The sequence below is a fragment of the Olea europaea genome, unplaced genomic scaffold, assembly GCF_002742605.1.
Source record: "Olea europaea var. sylvestris unplaced genomic scaffold, O_europaea_v1 scaffold3353, whole genome shotgun sequence".
In the NCBI taxonomy this organism is placed as follows: domain Eukaryota; kingdom Viridiplantae; phylum Streptophyta; class Magnoliopsida; order Lamiales; family Oleaceae; genus Olea; species Olea europaea.
Genome location: NW_019252509.1, coordinates 3,685 through 21,670, shown reverse-complemented (window position 1 = coordinate 21,670; position 17,986 = coordinate 3,685). Strand labels below are relative to the sequence as shown.

General features: G+C 35.2%; 2 protein-coding genes across 4 annotated transcripts; one reads left to right on the top strand and one right to left on the bottom strand.

Annotated features, from left to right (window-relative positions):
- Window positions 1–7,617: 7,617 nt before the first annotated feature.
- LOC111385940 lies at window positions 7,618–9,037 on the bottom strand. Its single transcript, XM_023010361.1, has 2 exons — window positions 9,016–9,037; window positions 7,618–8,054 (listed from the first exon to the last, which is right to left on the bottom strand). Exons 1-2 carry the CDS (start codon window positions 9,035–9,037, stop codon window positions 7,618–7,620), a joined length of 459 nt encoding a protein of 152 aa, XP_022866129.1.
- Window positions 9,038–12,979: 3,942 nt separating this feature from the next.
- LOC111385942 (aspartyl protease family protein 1-like) lies at window positions 12,980–17,014 on the top strand. Of its 3 annotated transcripts, none has more exons than XM_023010364.1 (11): window positions 12,980–13,111; window positions 13,328–13,583; window positions 14,120–14,255; window positions 14,405–14,640; window positions 15,074–15,298; window positions 15,403–15,538; window positions 15,620–15,693; window positions 15,778–15,877; window positions 15,952–16,009; window positions 16,374–16,445; window positions 16,555–17,014. In XM_023010364.1, the coding sequence occupies exons 1-11, from the start codon at window positions 13,006–13,008 to the stop codon at window positions 16,821–16,823; spliced, it is 1,668 nt and encodes a 555-aa protein (XP_022866132.1). In that variant the 5' UTR covers window positions 12,980–13,005; the 3' UTR covers window positions 16,824–17,014. The 3 variants fall into 3 exon arrangements, with proteins under 3 accessions (XP_022866132.1, XP_022866134.1, XP_022866133.1); XM_023010366.1 differs by having other exon boundaries at window positions 13,056–13,133; XM_023010365.1 differs by lacking the exon at window positions 12,980–13,111 and having other exon boundaries at window positions 13,153–13,583.
- Window positions 17,015–17,986: the final 972 nt, after the last annotated feature.

Sequence of the window (17,986 nt, the reverse complement as noted above, 5' to 3'; positions counted from 1 at the left end):
TAGGTACATGGTTGAAATAGAAAGCAAATCATTCTCGACATGGGACTATCTGACAAAAATGGGGATTGAACATTGGGTGCGCTCATATTTTCTAGGACATCGATACAATATGATGACGTCAAACAACACGGAGTCTCTCAATGCATTATTTAAGGGGGATCGAGAGTTACCCATTATCGCACTGATTGAGAATATTCATTCGAAGCTGCAGTAGTGGTTTCACGATCAACGTGCGGAATCACATAATAGCACAAGCGTGCTAGCTCCAACACAAGAGGTAAAGCTCTTCAAAGCTGCAGTGACTGCGAGAAAGTTAAATGTCGAACCACTAGACGAGCCGCGCTTCTCTGTGAAATGTGCACGTCATACGGCATATATGGTAGATTTAAGTGAAGGAACATGCACTTGTAAACAATTTCAGTTAGAGAGTTTTCCATGTGAGCATGCAGTTGCGGTGACTATGTATCGAGGATTTGCAGTGAGAACATTGTGCTCTCCTTATTACACTGCTGAAAACTGGAGAGCTGCATATGTTGAAACCATATTTCCGCTTCCAAACGAAGTCGAGTGGGAAGTTCCCGATCATATTCGTCCGTTCAATACATTGTCGCCACCTCTCATTGAACCACGTGATCCTGGACTCCAAGTACTTCTAGAATACCATCTACTGGAGAGTTTTTCCGACCGCGTAGGTGTAGCAGGTACAAATCAGTAGGACATACTCGCCAATTTTGTACAAATCAGGTTCCCCTAAATGACAGTTAGAGCATTATGTATTTCCATTGAACTGAAAAGTATTTATATTGAATTGAATAGTATTTACATTGAAATGAATAGTATTTTCCCTAACTGTCTCGTCATCGTCGTGTCTCGTACGATGGCTAATTTGTCATCCACAGTCAAGCCCGCATGTGTAGCCATCATAGGAACGATCACTGTCACCGGCTCTAAGATCTGCTCGAGCTGTCCCTGTGTCAGACATGAATGATCGGGGTCGTACACATATATCGTCGAATCAGAGAACACAATCTCCAGTGCAATGCAGTGCTGATTCGCGATAACTGGAATGTACACATGCATACAACCCTCCCATGACTTTCCCCCAACACTCGGTGATAGCCCGATGACCCACTCGAGCATATACGCAGGAAGCACGTACTCATTACCTAGAAGCTGGAGGGACTGATACTCAATGGTAACGGCACGGAAGAATTCGATGTTCAGTATTATCGACCAGACTTGTGGAATGATTGTGGATATTTCTCAACTCGATCGCGCAACAAGTCCATGGCCATGTCAATGCGCTCCGTCAAAGAAAACAAAGACATAGATACTTATTTCATTTACCAAATTAAATATAATGTATACAAAAAGTAATAATAACACTTCACTTACATTGTCGGCGAGCCAAGCCTCCTAAGTGGTGATATCATGGAACCACTTGTATGCGTCCAATATCGTCCTTTCGGCTATCATGTGTGTGGCTCTGGAAATAAAATAGAAAAAACGTTAAACGAAGTATATAAGAGTTCTGGTAGTCTACTAAATCATACAATACTTACCCGGGCAACATTTTTCCCCACTCAGCCTCGAATGCTTTTCACTTAGCATGGTCGACCTCCCCGAACAGATTGGGGTACGTCCCGTCGATGAACCTCCTCCTCTTCACCTCAGCCATGAAGGGAGAGACGACGTACTGTGACGGCACTCTCGGCCTCTTGCCGACCACCGTCTCCAGCATGTCAACAGCACGCTTTTTTGCCTTATTCACTACCACTTCCTCCACTCCAGGGCTCGCCATCTCCTCCATCCCCTCATCTGGCATGGTCTCCGTCCGTGACGGGGCCACTCCCTCATCTGCCATCGTCTCCTTCCCCGTAGGGGCCACTCCCTCATCTGCCACTGTCTCCTTCCCCTACAGGCCCCCTCCTCTGTTACTACTCCCATCCCATCATGCTCCACGGATAAAATAAACGGTTTTCATGCATCATCATCATGTATGTATGACTGTCGAAGACCCCCATCTCTATCACCCCCATCCCTATCACCCTTTTCGTCAACCCATCGCCTACCGGCTATATCACCTCAGAGTGCTGCAATCTCATTCGACAAACCTTCGACCCTTCCCACCAACTATCGTCCCAGATCATCAACCCTCTCTATCATCTCTCGACGCAGCCCGTCAACCTACCCCGCTATAAATCTGCTCAGACGGGCGTACAGATCATCAAAATAGTGCCCCTGACTACGTGCGAGAGATCCGTATGAAAGATCTCTGGACGGGGAAGGTGGAGAAGATGCCGTTGACGACATCTTCGGTGGAGGTAGTGATGCCCTCGACGGAGATGATCATCAATCAACTGGATCACGCTCCTACACAAGCAACAACATTACAAATTATTAACTTAATCCGTAAATGCTAACTCATATAAAACGATAATCAATAGATTTTATTCAATTCGCTCACCTAATCTTGGTCGTGGATCGGATCGGACATATGGTCGTCTTGGGTGTGCAAAATGCCTAATTCACGCACAAGACCTTGAGCCTCCTCCTCCATCGACGGTGTCAACTCAATTATGACTTCAAACTGACATATTAACATTTGAACTAGTTAAAGATCATGCAATCAGATGTTAAATCATGCACAATATAAATTACAAATGCATAATACTCACCTGAGGGTTGTCGAAAATAGTAGATAATTGTTTCCCAGTGGGACATCCCTCCGATCGAGATGCTCTCCAATGGTGCATCCGAGGGCAGCATGTCTCCCCTCACCTCACAAAGTGGGCACCCAATATGGGGACGATCTTATACGGCCAGATCTACAACACATACAATTGTTATATATAAATTCGATATGAAAATAATTTTAACATTCATTATGTTAACCATTTACCTACACTGCCAGGGACAATCCATAGGTGTCGTACTTACGTATGGCTCCCTTCGGCTTCGAGTGCGATCTGGTGAAGACGTGTACAGTGTCCTCAAAACATCTCCGACCCCACGGATAGTTGTTGAAACGATCGATGTCGTCAACGATCTCTGGATGGAAGAGGTCGATCGCAGTCTTCTTATGGTGACACCGCACCACGCTCTCAAGGATGTAGACCAGACATAAATTCAATTTTTCTAACATCTGAGCACACCTCTTGATTGCGTCCAATAGCTGTGTAAGAAGCACAGTATCCTATCCCTCGAAGTAAGCATTATGAAGCCTATTTCTTCTCTGAGTCCCATCACTTGCTGCTTCATCGCCCGTAATCTTTAATCCCGTGATCGGAGCAAATTTGAACATCGAAAAACTGGCGATTTTATCCCTGATTGCAAAGTGGAGGGCATCGCTGTCGATTGGACTCAGCAATCAACATAGAAGTGCATCAATAATATGACTCGAGTACTGCAGATCTCTTAACGGGTAGAAGGGCCACAGGAAGGACTGACGCAGCATATCAGCATGTTGATCATCAAGCAGCTCTAACACAGCTGTGAAACTATCAAAGCTACTATTCCACGTAGCTTTGCTTGACATCTGTCTCAACTCTGCATCAAGATGATAATCCATCCTGTACAAATTCAAAATATTAGAACATTGTACAAATGATAATAATAATAACAGAAAATTTAGCGAAGGAAATTGTAACTACAATACGCAAAACGCAGAATCATAATAATTAAAATCATCAATAATGTGAATTTTTTATCCTATTATCAATAATGTCAATTTTTCCCAATTATCATAATTTTCTTAATCAATTCAAGTTCAAAAAATATTTAAATTCGATGAATGAAAATAATATTATTTATCAAAAACTAATAATAAATATAAAAATAAATATTAAATTTCAAATTAAATTTCCAACAATTATTTCAAATTACAATTAAAAATTTTCCAACAATCATTTCAAATTATTATTTACCAAAAATGAAAAAATAAAAATAAATATTAAAACAAAAATTAAATGTAAAAATTTTATTTAAATTTAGTTGTAACAATTTTATTTAAATTTGACAAAATAAATAATTTATTATTTATTAAAACCAAATAATCAAAATTATTTAAAATTAAATTATTAAATTATATGTGAAAAAAATTGGGCAAAAAAAAAACACACAAAAAAAGGTGGGCCGACAATCGGCCCACTAATTTGGGCCGACTGTTAACAGTCGGGTTAGAGTCAACCCGACTGCTAATAGTCGGGTTCAAGCCAAAAAGGCTTCATGCTTTTTCGTCGGAAAATCATCATTTCCGGCAAGGAAAGCTTCCAAATTCAAACAACCAATCTTTTTTTACATCATATAAACCATATTTTACTAATATAAACAAAAATATATTGANATAAAAATAAATATTAAAACAAAAATTAAATGTAAAAATTTTATTTAAATTTAGTCGTAACAATTTTATTTAAATTTGACAAAATAAATAATTTATTATTTATTAAAACCAAATAATCAAAATTATTTAAAATTAAATTATTAAATTATATGTGAAAAAAATTGGGCAAAAAAAAACACACAAAAAAAAGTGGGCCGACTGTTAACAGTCGGGTTAGAGTCAACCCGACTGCTAATAGTCGGGTTCAAGCCAAAAAGGCTTCATGCTTTCTCGTCGGAAAATCATCATTTCCGGCGAGGAAAGCTTCCAAATTCAAACAACCAATCTTTTTTTACATCATATAAACCATATTTTACTAATATAAACAAAAATATATTGAAAAAATCTCCAACAAATAAATCATTCACACCTTTCACCAAAATCTAAACATTAATCCAATCAAATAATGGTTACCTTAACAAGATTGTTCGCCGGCGATGGATAGGTTGTTCTCCGACCAACTGGAAACCGTCCTTGGCTTTTTCAGTTTTGTGAGAGTCGGTTTTATGAGAGTCGAGGGGTATTTTGGGATTTTAAGCTTTAAATTCGATTTTTTTTCAATTAAAAAAAGGGTCAAAGGTTATTTTGTAAATGGGGGGGTTATCCGGTCATTTCCTATAATTTCCTCCTCTGTCGAAGGATGGAAAACGAGCCCTTTGAATCAAATGGCTCGTGAATCGACTCAAGAAAAAGCTAGAGCCGACGAATCTATCGAGCCCAAATTTCGAAACATGGCTCGAGCCTTGGCCACAAAGCAATTGCACGGCCCTATTACCTATCTCTTTGCCTTGGCCACAAAAGCAGTTGCAAAGTCTCATTACCTAGGCAAAGAGACGTTTTGTTATGCAAATAGGGGAACAAATTTCATTTTGCTTTTTTTTTTTTTTTGTGGGTTGTGTGGTTATAAATATGAAGGTTAAAATCTTGTTTTTACTATCAATTTACTTCAATAATTTTCAATCTTCAACTTCTTTGTTCCATATCCAGTTTCTTTCGCTATAATAAATCAATTTTTAAGTGTTCAAAATTTAATAGCTACAAATGAATTTTACTGGTGAGGAGATAAACCAATTAACAGTAGTTTGAGTTATCCATTCTACTATGATTATTTTGAAAATGTTCCAATTGACTTGAAGGATACTTTAGAGGAATAAGTATTCAAAACTAAAAGGCCAAAGAGAAGAATCCTTGGATTATTGGCAACATATGGTACGAAAAACTTTTGGCATTCAAAAGCCTACAATGGTATTTATTACCTTATAAGAAAATGAATTTTGTTTTTTAATCATGGTGGAGGTGTAATGAAAGATAATATCTAATTGTGTAAAAAATTGAACGTGATCTATTAACAACTTAGGTGTCTACGGTAGCATCGAAAACTGCATTTAGCTTAGGTGGTAAGGTTTTGGTCGATGAACAATCAAGACTGAAAGATGACATATTCGGGGTTTCTAATATACTTGAAGAACTGAGAATATGCATAATTACATCTTCAAGAAAAAAGTAGACAGTATAATGATCAAAATGTTGCAATAGATCCAATGATAGGATATTGTGAGTTTTTAGATTCATTTGTTGATTTTATTATTTCATTTTTAAATTCGCTTGTTTTAAAAAATTGTACGCAAAAATATTTTGTTTGTGTACAATTTTAACTCTACATACGTTAATTGTGGCCGATCCCAAAATCCAAAAAAGGAAGAGAATTGTATCTTTTATTTAATCTATAATTAGTTTAAATTGCACAAAATTTACATTGTTAAAAAGAACTTAGAAATTCATGAATTTTCAAAATAAATAAATCGTGAGCTGACTCAACTTAGTGAAGCCTGAGCTAAGCTTCATTTTGGCCAGACTGTGGCTTGGCTCAGCTCGAGAAAAAAAAGAGTCTCGTTGACATCCCTAGCTCCACCACTAAATGCTCCCAGGATAAATCAAATGTTTAATGAGTTTTCCCCTGGCAATAAAAAAAGAATAAATTTGCTTGTACAGTACGAGTAGACTGTACAAGCTTACATCCCCTCACAACTTGGGGGGCCTGTCAAATTTTTGCCATTTTGTATTGAGTGTGGCCCCCAAGCTATGAGAAAAGTGTGAACAGAGCTGTCAAACTAAATGTTTTTGCAGCTCGATTGATAAAAAAAAACATCGGTATCATAAATATTTTGTGTTAGCGCTTCATTTCAAGAAACGTTTTGTAAAATTTTGACTCCACTGAGTAATATTCATGGTCAGCCCCTTCTACATAACCACATATATATATGGAGATTTGACAACCATTATTCATGAAACAATATAATACGTTACAAAGATCATCCAAATTTCGAACTTTTTCTAGACCCATGGTTACGTCACATAGAACGAATGGAAGTGGCTGATAAGCAGCGAAAAAGTCCACATAGGATAACAATTTATCGCCTTATTTACTGCCTTGCAATCAGGGACAAAGCCAGACGTTTGATGTTGTGGGGTCAAAAATTAAAATACATTTTTTTTAAAAGAACATATCATTAATGAAGATAAGTCTATACACTACTACAATTGCAGCATACGAGTTTTCATACTCAGAAAACGTCGTATAATTACATCATTACTAATATTGTCAATATATCGTTCTCGATATATGTAACCAAACTATCACTTAACCATTAATCTCTCATCCGATTACGCAGTCGATTTTTGACAATCTTCATTGCAGAAAATACTCTCCTACTTTAGTAGTAGCAATTGGAAAAATTAATGTCAATGTTACAAGCATGTAAACTAATGGGTATATCTCACTTTTTTTGTCACAATCAACTTTTCCGCAAGATCATTTAGGCCTCGTAACCCTTTAAAATCTTTATGAGTGTGCATATCAATAATATATGTTTGAAGTTGCTCTTCAAATGTCAAGATCTCTATTGGTTTAAAATCATTGGGATAAAACTCACACAATTGAATCAACTTGTCCTTGTCGAAAGTAGAAAATGAATTATCGAGACATAAGCATGCAATACAAAGGAGTAAGTCACTATTTGCTTCGGAGAAACGATCATTCAATTCTTTAATTTGCAGATGAATGACAGCAGAGAAAAAATCCACAAGAAAATGATATAGATTTGTCATTCCTTGATTGTTACGCCGTGAGCAACATAGGGGTATAAATGTATCATCTATGTTGGGAACATCAATGTTGTACAAAAACAAGAATCTATTCTTAAAAATGAGTCTCATTCATCATCCCTTGTTGTTTAGAGTCGTTCTTTGCATATTTTCACTAATTTCATAGCATTAACAATGTCTTGATCTCTTCTTTGTAATGATTTTGACAATTCATTTGAAATACTCAATATATTTTTCTTGAGATGCAGACTGAATACAAAATCAAATGTCAACATAGATCCCAACAAAATACGCGCTTCACCTCTCTTTCCACAACTAATATCATTAGTGGCAATCATCTCAATGACATCAATTGTAGTAGAAAACATGAGAATCAAGCTAAGTAAAGAATTATAGTGAGAGCCCCAATGACTATCATCAAGTCGCTTAAGAGTAGTTTCTTGATTAAGGCCCTTTCCACTTGAGATTTCACCAAGATTTGTTTCCTCTCCGCCATCTATTTTATCTTGAACACTTACACTCGCTTCGACTATATTTTGCTCTCCACTCGAAAATGCAGAGTTTCCTTCAATACGTAAATAAATAAATACTATATTTCATTTTTCATCAAAAGACAATATGAAATTCATAAATCATAATAGACAACAATTAATTTCATAAATAATCCTATATCATCAAGTTAGAGAAAGCCAATACTTACTTGAATTTGAAATTGAAAATGATATTTAAACTTGAAATTGATAATAACTTCTTTTGAACAAGCAACGTATATCTCCGCAATCAACTGTCAACTAAAACATACAAGTGGAGGTTAAAAATAAAACGCATTGTCCAATCTCATAACACATCAAATTTTTACTGTGAAAGTGGACAAATTTAAGGGGAAAATGGGGTCATGAAAAACAAATGTCAAACAAGAAGACGGTAGATTTTTTACCTAAATGGAAATTAGCACAACAAAAGAAAATCCCAAAATATGAAATTGAACCTTTTGTGTCGGCATATTTTATTTCTCTTCTCTGCGTTCTCTTTGACTGTGGGGCTTTGGAGTCTGGATAGAGCAAATGTTGAAATGAAATGAAATGGACAGTCCAAATAAGACAAATGCAAATTAAAATCAAAAGCAAGTTTTAGTAATGGGCAATTCAATTGGGCTTGGCAATGGGTTTGGGCAATTGAGCCAAGTTTGGCTTAATTTAATATTAAATAAAAAAAAATGGTTTGACAACAGGAAATAAGTCTGAATAATTTACAGATTAAAAAAAAACATAAATTTTTGTGGTGTCAATTGACCCCACATGACTCCATGTGGGTCCGTCTATGCTTACAATTTTGTCAAATAACCTCATAATGCCGAGCCATCTTTCTTTAGGATTTGAACAAAACAAACACTTTAATGCTATTTAAATTTGTGGAAGCTTAAATTTCAAATAACGAAGTTCTTAGAGATTATTATGCAAGACCAATTCCACGTAGTAAGAAACTAAGAATTTTATAGGTGGCGGAAATGTTTATTTTGGACTCACCAAGTTGGAGAATTATGTTCATCTTTTAGTAATTGTAGGTACTTGATAATGATTGATGTTATTGAATTTTAAGTGTTATTTTCCGCTTACAATTCTACTCCAAGAAAAATAATTAAGTATTTCACATGCTAAACTTTTCCTAAGGTTATAGAAAACAAAAATTTTCAAGCAGTAAATTTCTCTAGGCAACAGGAATAACTACTACTGTTACGCCTCGTATCTAAAACTCTCAATGGAGTTCATGTCAAAGCCACGCAGAACTGACAGTCAACAAGATCAAAAATAAAGAAAGGGAAAAAGATGCTCCTTGACCGAGACACTATGGTCTTTTGAAGTTCTTTGTCAAAACACTTTCTCTACTGACTGAACCTCTGCACATCCGAAACTCTCTCTTAATGTCAAATAACTTCCTACCTCTAAAGCGGGTCTAAAAAGTATCTTTGGGAGTGCTTGATGTACTGTTTGTATTAATGAATGTTAGAAATGTCAACATAGGGTGTAGGGGCGACTGACCCCTTGTTGATGTAATTAATGTATGACAGAGACCGATGTGAGATTCTGATTAATGTGATGAGGTCACGTGGTTCCGATCCAACAGTAACCACGTTAGCCTCAACTCTATAAATAGCAGCACTTGTAACAGTTGAAAGCAAAAATATACCTAAACTTTATATATTTGAAATTATTACCCTCTTGCTCATCTCTTGATGTTTGAGTTTGGATTCATTTTACTTTGATAGAGTCATTTGCCATTGATCTTGGGTTTAACAATTACCCTCGATCATGTTGTGGATGTTTGAACGTTTTCATCTCGTGTCATAAAATATCTCTTACGTCCATTATTGCCGTGATTTTTCGATCGTATCTCTGATTTAAACGTGCCAAAATTTACTCGCATGGACACGAGTGAGTCTGACATCTGTTGTTGAAGTTGTCATTGCCAAAAAAGGGAGGTTAACAACTACTATTAAAAATTCTTCCATACATTTGTTTTATTGTCTTTTGATTCGGGAGGATACAGGATGGGACGAAGCGGGACATGACTATATTAGGATGAGAATTAAAATATTTTCATTTTCACCATATTTTTTTTCAGTTGCTTGTTTATTTATTACTTTAGAACAATATTTTGCCGTCCCCACTTTTGACCTGTTAAATTAGATAATTTCTTTATAGTAGAAGTCAAATACTTATCACTAATTCTTATAAACAATTTATATCTAGTGAAGATGTTTTCTCACAACTTTCCTAAAAGAAAATGTTACACATGATGCAAATTTCTCAAATTTCCAGTGGTAAATTTTTTGTAGCGATGAAATACCTAATATCTTCTTTACTAACTTGATTTTCGAACTAAAAAATCTCCCGTACTCGTGCTATATTATCATTCGACTTGTTCAATCAAGAATTTTTTTGATAATCTTAGCATTAAATTATCAGAAAAAGAAAAAATAAATTTCTTTTTTAAAATTTCGAGTACTTATTGTTAATTTTTGTGAACAATTTTTTTTTTCTGCCACGTGAAAATATATTCTTACAACTCAACAAATAAAAAACCAAAAAGAAAAGAAAAGAGAAATGAATGATAGGAGTGGGGCCCGCATGAATTGGCGTCGAAACGCGTCTTTGTAAAGTTGACTTTGAATATTCAAACTCCCAAAAGAAAAATAAAGAAATTTGTAGGGAGACGTGGCCAATCTGTTCTTTGACATTTTGTTACATGATTACTGCTTCTTTAATTTGCTTAATTTATAAGTACGAACTTAGATTTATTTATTTTAATTAATATTTATTATTTTGTTTTATAAGACTTCCTACAAAGTAAACGAAGAAGTTTTTACGCCTTGCAATTAATTATTCAAATTAATTGACTCATAGAAGACATCAGACCTGCATGTATAGTGCCTTCCATGACTCCTATCGATGAATTCTTGTAGCTATTATTATTATTATTATTATAAGAAGCGGAATATCATTATTTAGAGAAGTACATTTATTACATCATATTTTAATTGTTTTAAAATTTTTAATTTTTATTTATTATCGCACTTATGTTTTCAAATTTTTTTCTTCGCATTTTTATTATCAAAATCTTTCATTAATAGCACATATTTTTCCTAATGAAGATTTCCATTCAAATACGTGAGATGAACGTAAAAAGACTTATTTGCTCTTCATATTATTAAGAGCCTATTTGGGAGTGATTTTTTCCAAAAAAAATTAATTTTTTGACCTTTATTTTACTATTTTAGCCTTCATATTTGGCTTCTTCTCTCACAAGTGGATCACACTTTTCTCTTAACAGTCAAAAAATCAATTCTCAAAATCACTCCCAAATAGATCCTAAGTAAAATAAAAAAGTTTGACAAAGGTTGCCCTTATTTTAAAGAATGATATTAGAATATTTACACAAAAAGTAATCAAGATTAAGGTGTAGTAATTAATATAAAATTGAGGATAAGAATGTGACTTAAAAAGTTGGAATATAATCGCTACAATGAAAAAAATTGACGACCTTCAATTCATTAAAATGTAGTGCAATAAAAAAATAACTACAAATGCCGGGGCATTTGTAATAATATGAAAACAATATGTCACTCTCCTTGGCAAATTTGACTTTTAACGATTATATTCCAACTTTTTAAGCTTTTAACCTAACGATAATAGTAAAAACTTCATTTTACTATATTTGTTTTTAGAGTACATAGAGATTACATGTCCACTAATTTCCTCCAGTTTTGGTAATGCAAATGATGATGTGTGATAGAATGGTGTAACTCAAAACAAATCAAAGTTCAATGATCTAATTGAAATAAATCAAAGTTTTATAACTCAATTGAAACTTGACTAAAAATTGAGTGATTACAATTAAATTTATGCATTTACTTTATTGTTGTACAACACGTACTAGAAGACGTTGATGTCCTTAAACAAAACTGGTCTATTTTATATTTCAAAGGAATAAATGGAAAATGAAAACTCGAAATTCTAATGGGAATAAGTTCCAAAGGGAAAGGAGCCCTGGCCCAGTATCCACTTAATTGAAATCAATTTTTTGACTGTTATATCACTATTTCAACTGTCATTTTTGAATACTTCTCTCACAAGTAGGACCCATTTTATTTCTAATGGTCAAAAATCAATTATCAAAATCCCTACCAAGCAAGCTGTAGATGACCTAACGATAATTACTTCTCTCTATATTTTAGATATTAATTTAGGTTTGATTATTACATATTAAATATTACCTTAAATGGACGTAGACATAAAAATAATTAGTTTGTTATATATTTAAAATACTTTAGAGGTGACATATAATTTTCACAACATTAATATAAAGGCTACTTTTACCACCACAAATTTATAACTGGAGCCCGATCGTGAAAGTCAAAAAGTATGAAAGGTATAAGTACCAAAGAAAAACTTTGTTATGGGAATCGAAAGTCAATTGACTAATATAGCAGATAAGAACCTAATGTTTTACGCGCATGACCACTGACTCACGATTGTTGAATAATTCTCTTCATCCGTCATATATTTTGTCATCCTTCATTAATATCGGGGACTCTGTTGTCATTGCCGCTACTAGTACATGTCTCGTTCAACTCGATATTTTTGTACATATCGATCATTTAATAAAAGTATTCTTTTTTATCCTCTAATCTCAAAACTTTTTACGATGCTATTCACTCTTTTCTAAAAGAGAAAATTGCTATTTTTCATCCATAGTACGTTGAAGACCATTTGCTATTGCCACTACAAGTACCCGTTACTTTCGATTGTACATGCTTGCACACATCAACCCCTGTTCAATAAAAGTTTTCTGTTCGACCCTCTGATTTCGGGAGTTTCCATGATCTTTTATTAACGTACAAAATTGATTTGCCGTTAAAATAATAGATTTAAGACTAATAGTACCATGTTACGACAAAATTAACTGAATTACAGTTATTTCATTGGAAAACAAACTCCGACTCCTATTAGACACGAATGATACATACGAGGACACGTAGTACACACATTACACATAGAGGCGATGACTTCTGGTTGATTGCTTGTACAGTCGGCTCACCGTCCTCGTTGACTGCCGCTAATGGTGAAATTCTTCTTCTAACGCTGTATGAGAACTCGTCAACACCCCTACCCACCTCTATTTTTACTCTTTTCTCTCTCTATATGTCTGCATATACAAGTTCATACATGTGTGTGTATATATAGTCATAGGTCTAACTATTGTAATAGTTCATCAAATTAGTTTGAACATTAATTGGCTCAAACATGGATTCTAAGTATATTTGTCTTTTGATTTTAGTGGGTCTTTCGAGTGCTTTGAGGAGTGAAGGATTTGGGACTTTTGGGTTCGATATACACCACAGATATTCGGATTCTGTCAAGGATTTTTTGAACCTTGATGGGTTGCCGGAGAAGGGTTCGCTTGATTACTACGCCGCTATGGCCCACCGCGATCAGCTCATCAAGGCCCGCCGCCTTGCTGTCACTCCAGCTAGTCCTACCCCCCTCAGCTTCATCGGTGGAAACGAGACTTCCAGAATCAGTTCTCTCGGATTGTACGTTTTCCCTTTTATTTTGCTTCTAGTTTCTGGTTTATTCAATTCATGGATGATTGTATTGGTGATGTTATTCTTTAGTTCAGTCTGAGTTAATTTTAATTACTGTAATTTTGGGATTTAATAATTATCTAGTTTAAGAGTTTAAGCTATTTATTAAAGTGCGCGCTGAATTCATTCTTTATAAAAAGGCTAACACAAGCAAAAAATTTCATGAATTCTCTTGCTAAACAATTTTAACCTGAATTATCCTAGCTAAGATGTGAGAAATTAATTAGGGGCGATCCTGCAATCTATAGGAACCCCATGAAGCTAAGGGTTAATTCTGCAAGTTTCTGTTTTTGTGTCTTCCAAGGTTGAGTTGTAATAAAAGCTAATAAATATTTGTCCATCACTATTACTTGAATCATTTTGATATTCATCTGACAAATGATTTTTGCATCTGTCTCTCCTGCGACCTGTTCTTGAACATTTATATAAGTTTCCCTTATTCTTTATATTCTTCTTGACGTAAAATTTGTTCCTGTAAATTGCAGCTTGCACTATGCAATTGTTAGTGTAGGCACCCCTCCTTTAACATTTATTGTGGCACTTGACACCGGCAGCGATCTGTTCTGGTTACCATGTGATTGTACCAGCTGTGCACGTAGCTTGAACACGACCTCGGGAAAGGTATATTAATTTTCTAAAGGATGTTAAATTCTTGTGGGCACATATAGTTTTCTTTATAGTTTACACTAAGAACCTGTTCTAAGTATTATTTCACATCTATACAGGTAGATACCTTCTTATTCTCATTTAATTTTCATTTTTGGAAACAGACCTTAGAACTGAAAATATACAGCCCTAGTAATTCATCGACTGGCATGCCTGTTCCATGCAACAGTACTACTTGTGGACAGAGAAGACGATGCTCAATTAGATATAATGCTTGTGCTTATCAAGAGGTATATCTTTCCAGCAACACCTCATCTACAGGGATATTGGTAGACGATGTTTTGCACTTGGCTACAGATGACAGTCAAGAAAAAGTTGTCGATGCCCCAATTACATTAGGGTGAGTACTATCTTTTTCCGAAGACTAATTTCCTTGTAAAATGCAATCTCCCTCCGATGTCGATCTCACAAAATGCAAGAAGATTGAGTTGATTGGTTAATATTGATTTTCGTATCTTCCAGAGTAAAGCTGCATCTTAAAATTTTCTCGATTTTTCTAACTTCTTTGTATAGTGTAACATTGCTTTTGGAAGTAGATAGTAGTGAATCCATAGTAAACATTCCTATGAATTTTAGTATGTTTTTGAAACAAAGAGCACGTTGGGAGTCTCTGGATAAAATATTAGTTTGTGAGAAAATACCAGTTGCAAGAACTTCTTTGCATATTTCTTATCATTATTTTAAGAGGATAACCCACAAAGCTACTCGAAAAGGATTTTCTGGTTATGCATTTTATAATTGCCATATAATGTAATTACTTTTTGCCATTTCAGCTGTGGAATTGTTCAAACTGGTGATTTTTTGGATGCCGCGGCTCCTAATGGTCTGTTTGGGCTTGGTATGGATAGTGTATCCGTCCCTAGCACTTTAGCCAGCAAAGGGCTTGCAGCAAATTCTTTCTCCATGTGTTTCGGGCCTGATGGTGTTGGAAGAATGGTTTTCGGTGACAAAGGGACTCCAGCCCAAAAAACAACACCATTCAATCTCAAACAATCACAGTAAGCTTTCGGTCTTGCATGATATGGACTGAATTATGCTTTTCATTTTCTTTCCGTTCTTGTTTCTTACCTTCTTTTTAAATCATTTTCTGAGTTTCTACCAGCCCGACTTATAATATCTCTGTGACACAAATAATTGTGGGAGAGAATGCCACAAATGTCGAGTTTTCAGCAATTTTTGACTCTGGTACCTCATTTACATACTTGAATGACCCGGCTTACTCAGTTATTGCTGAGGGGGTAAGTTTATAAGATTTATGATCTTTTCCTGGATATTGTATTGTTTAACCGTGCCAAGTCAGAAATGTTCTTTTCTTGCAGTTTAATTCTCAAGTATCCGAGCCACGTTATCAACCAGAAACTCGGATCATTTTTGACTATTGCTATGCATTAGGGTACGTTAATTTTGGATACAAACCTTATTTCGACCACACTCTATAATTATGAATCTGATGGACTAAGTATTTCCCATGTTGCAGTGCGAACCAAAATAGCTTTGAGTATCCTAATTTGAACTTGACTATGAAAGGCGGAGACCAATTTTATGTCAATGCACCAGTAATTGTAATTCCTCGCCAGGTAAGGTTCTACTAGTGGATCAATGTACGGAAGTTTTATCTTGGGATGCGCTAACATCTTCCTATGACCGGCAGGGTGGATATGCCTATTGTTTGGCTATTGTCAAAAGTGAAGATATTGACATCATTGGACGTGAGTTTCGTCATTATGAATTCATTTGTCGTTATATTTCGATAGTATACCCTGCTTGAATTTCGATTAATATGTCACTTCCATTCTGATGAAAGGTTCAAGTATAAAAATGAAATAGATGACAGGCAAGCGAATAACCTATTAATTATTTTATTTATCGGGTTCCTTCCTGCCCTTCCATTCTCTGTTTTTTTAATGGAAATAGTGCAGATATAGCACACTGTTGGAAATTTAACCTCTTATGTTCTGGTGGAATTTGATTTAGAACTAAATATGAACATCAATGGTTTATTACTATCTGTTATGCTGTTTTACATGCGAGTTGTACTTATAACTGATAATTGATTTGTTCTTTTCTGCCCAGAAAATTTTATGACTGGCTACCGCATAGTTTTTGATCGCGAGGAAAACGTTTTGGGTTGGACAGATTCTGACTGTGAGTCGTCTCTTTTTGTCGCTTTATTGTGTGTGCGCTCGAGTTTTTCCCAGGGATTTATTTCCTTCGTAATGCACTTTTGAGTTGAAATGCATATTGTTGATCTCAGGCTATGATTCCAAAAATGGATCAAATACTCTGCCGGTAAACAGGAACTCGACTGAACCTCCGGCTCCCACACCATCCATTTTTAATCCACAAGCCACACCCGGGAACAGAACTCGTTCTTCAGGAATTTCATCACCTCCACCTTCGTCACCAAGTGGTCCGACCCGGCCACTTCTTGGGAATGGTGCAACCCGCTTGAGTTCCATTTCATGCAAGCTTGTGATGGTTATTTTTTGCATTTTTAGCCATTACTTGATCATTCTTTCTTGATGAGGTTTTGTCATCATATGTAAAGTTGTTAACACGAGTAATATTTGTTTACCACACATCACACGTAATTTATAAGCATTATTGCGTTTTTCTTTTCTTTCTTTCTTTTCCTTTTTTTTTTTTTAATGTATTAATACGTACTCATTTGATGGAGACTTTAATGATTATTTACTTAAGACGATTTGTCAAAATTGAGCACTTATTTTAGATATGGAAAATAAGCCACCGTGACCCGCTTTTTATTTTTTTATATTTTTGTGTTTTTACGTTATACAAATACTAGATTTTCATGATTTGGAACCAGCTCGGCTCATTTGTGGGTGGAGAGAGAGCTGACGAGCAGCTCGTCCCACTTAACAACTCTGTTGTGTAGAGACTTGTCAAGTGATAACATGAGAACATTTTTAAAATCAAATTAACTGTTATATTCTAATCTCAATCAATGATTAATATATCCATTAAAAAGCAACCTTTTTTCCTTCATAAAGGAAAAAAGTGAGCTTTGCGTTCATCAAGCATGTATACTATAAAAGTCTCATATTTTCATAAGAAAAATTATCTGAAAATACATCAAAACATCCCCAACTTTGAAAATTTGATGTTTCCTACTGGGATAGAACTATGCAACGACGCGCAAAAATAGAAGATACACGAATAGAAATAGAAAAGGTGATTAAAGAGATATAAGCAACTAAGCAGACACCACGAAAATGCAAAAGTCTAGTTTAAGCTAGCTAAGGGAGACAGGATGATAAGGATCATGATTATGAGCGTGTTCAATTCCCACTTTTAGAGTCTAATCGGTTCTTCCGACCATTCTACTAATCCTGTCATATAATCCTTCCCTCATTGTTCTATCTGCAAGATAAAGCACAAATGGTCAAACTTTCATGAGCAGAACAAATTATAATATGTGGTGGACATTTGAATCAATAGCATGTTCCAATACCGGGATAGTTAGAATAACTAGAACTATAGCTCATGCAGAAATATACCAGACGACATTGAAGCAAAAGAACCTCAATGCACATTTCAAATTTCATGTGGAAGTGTATGCAGGTGAAACGAAATTAAGCAGGACAGGTGAAACGAAATTAAGCAGGACAACTAGCAAGTCATATGAAAAAATAAATGCAAGGTGAATGTGTGTTTCTTCATATTTT

Coding starts and splice junctions, on each gene's coding strand:
- LOC111385942 (XM_023010364.1), top strand. CDS start 13,006: ATGATACATACGAGGACACGTAGTACACACATTACACATAGAGGCGAT. Junction 13,584..14,119: donor AGAATCAGTTCTCTCGGATT/GTACGTTTTCCC, acceptor TGTAAATTGCAG/CTTGCACTATGCAATTGTTA. Junction 16,446..16,554: donor GGGTTGGACAGATTCTGACT/GTGAGTCGTCTC, acceptor TGTTGATCTCAG/GCTATGATTCCAAAAATGGA.
- LOC111385940 (XM_023010361.1), bottom strand. CDS start 9,037: ATGAACATAATTCTCCAACTTG. Junction 8,055..9,015: donor GAACATAATTCTCCAACTTG/GTGAGTCCAAAA, acceptor TACGTATTGAAG/GAAACTCTGCATTTTCGAGT.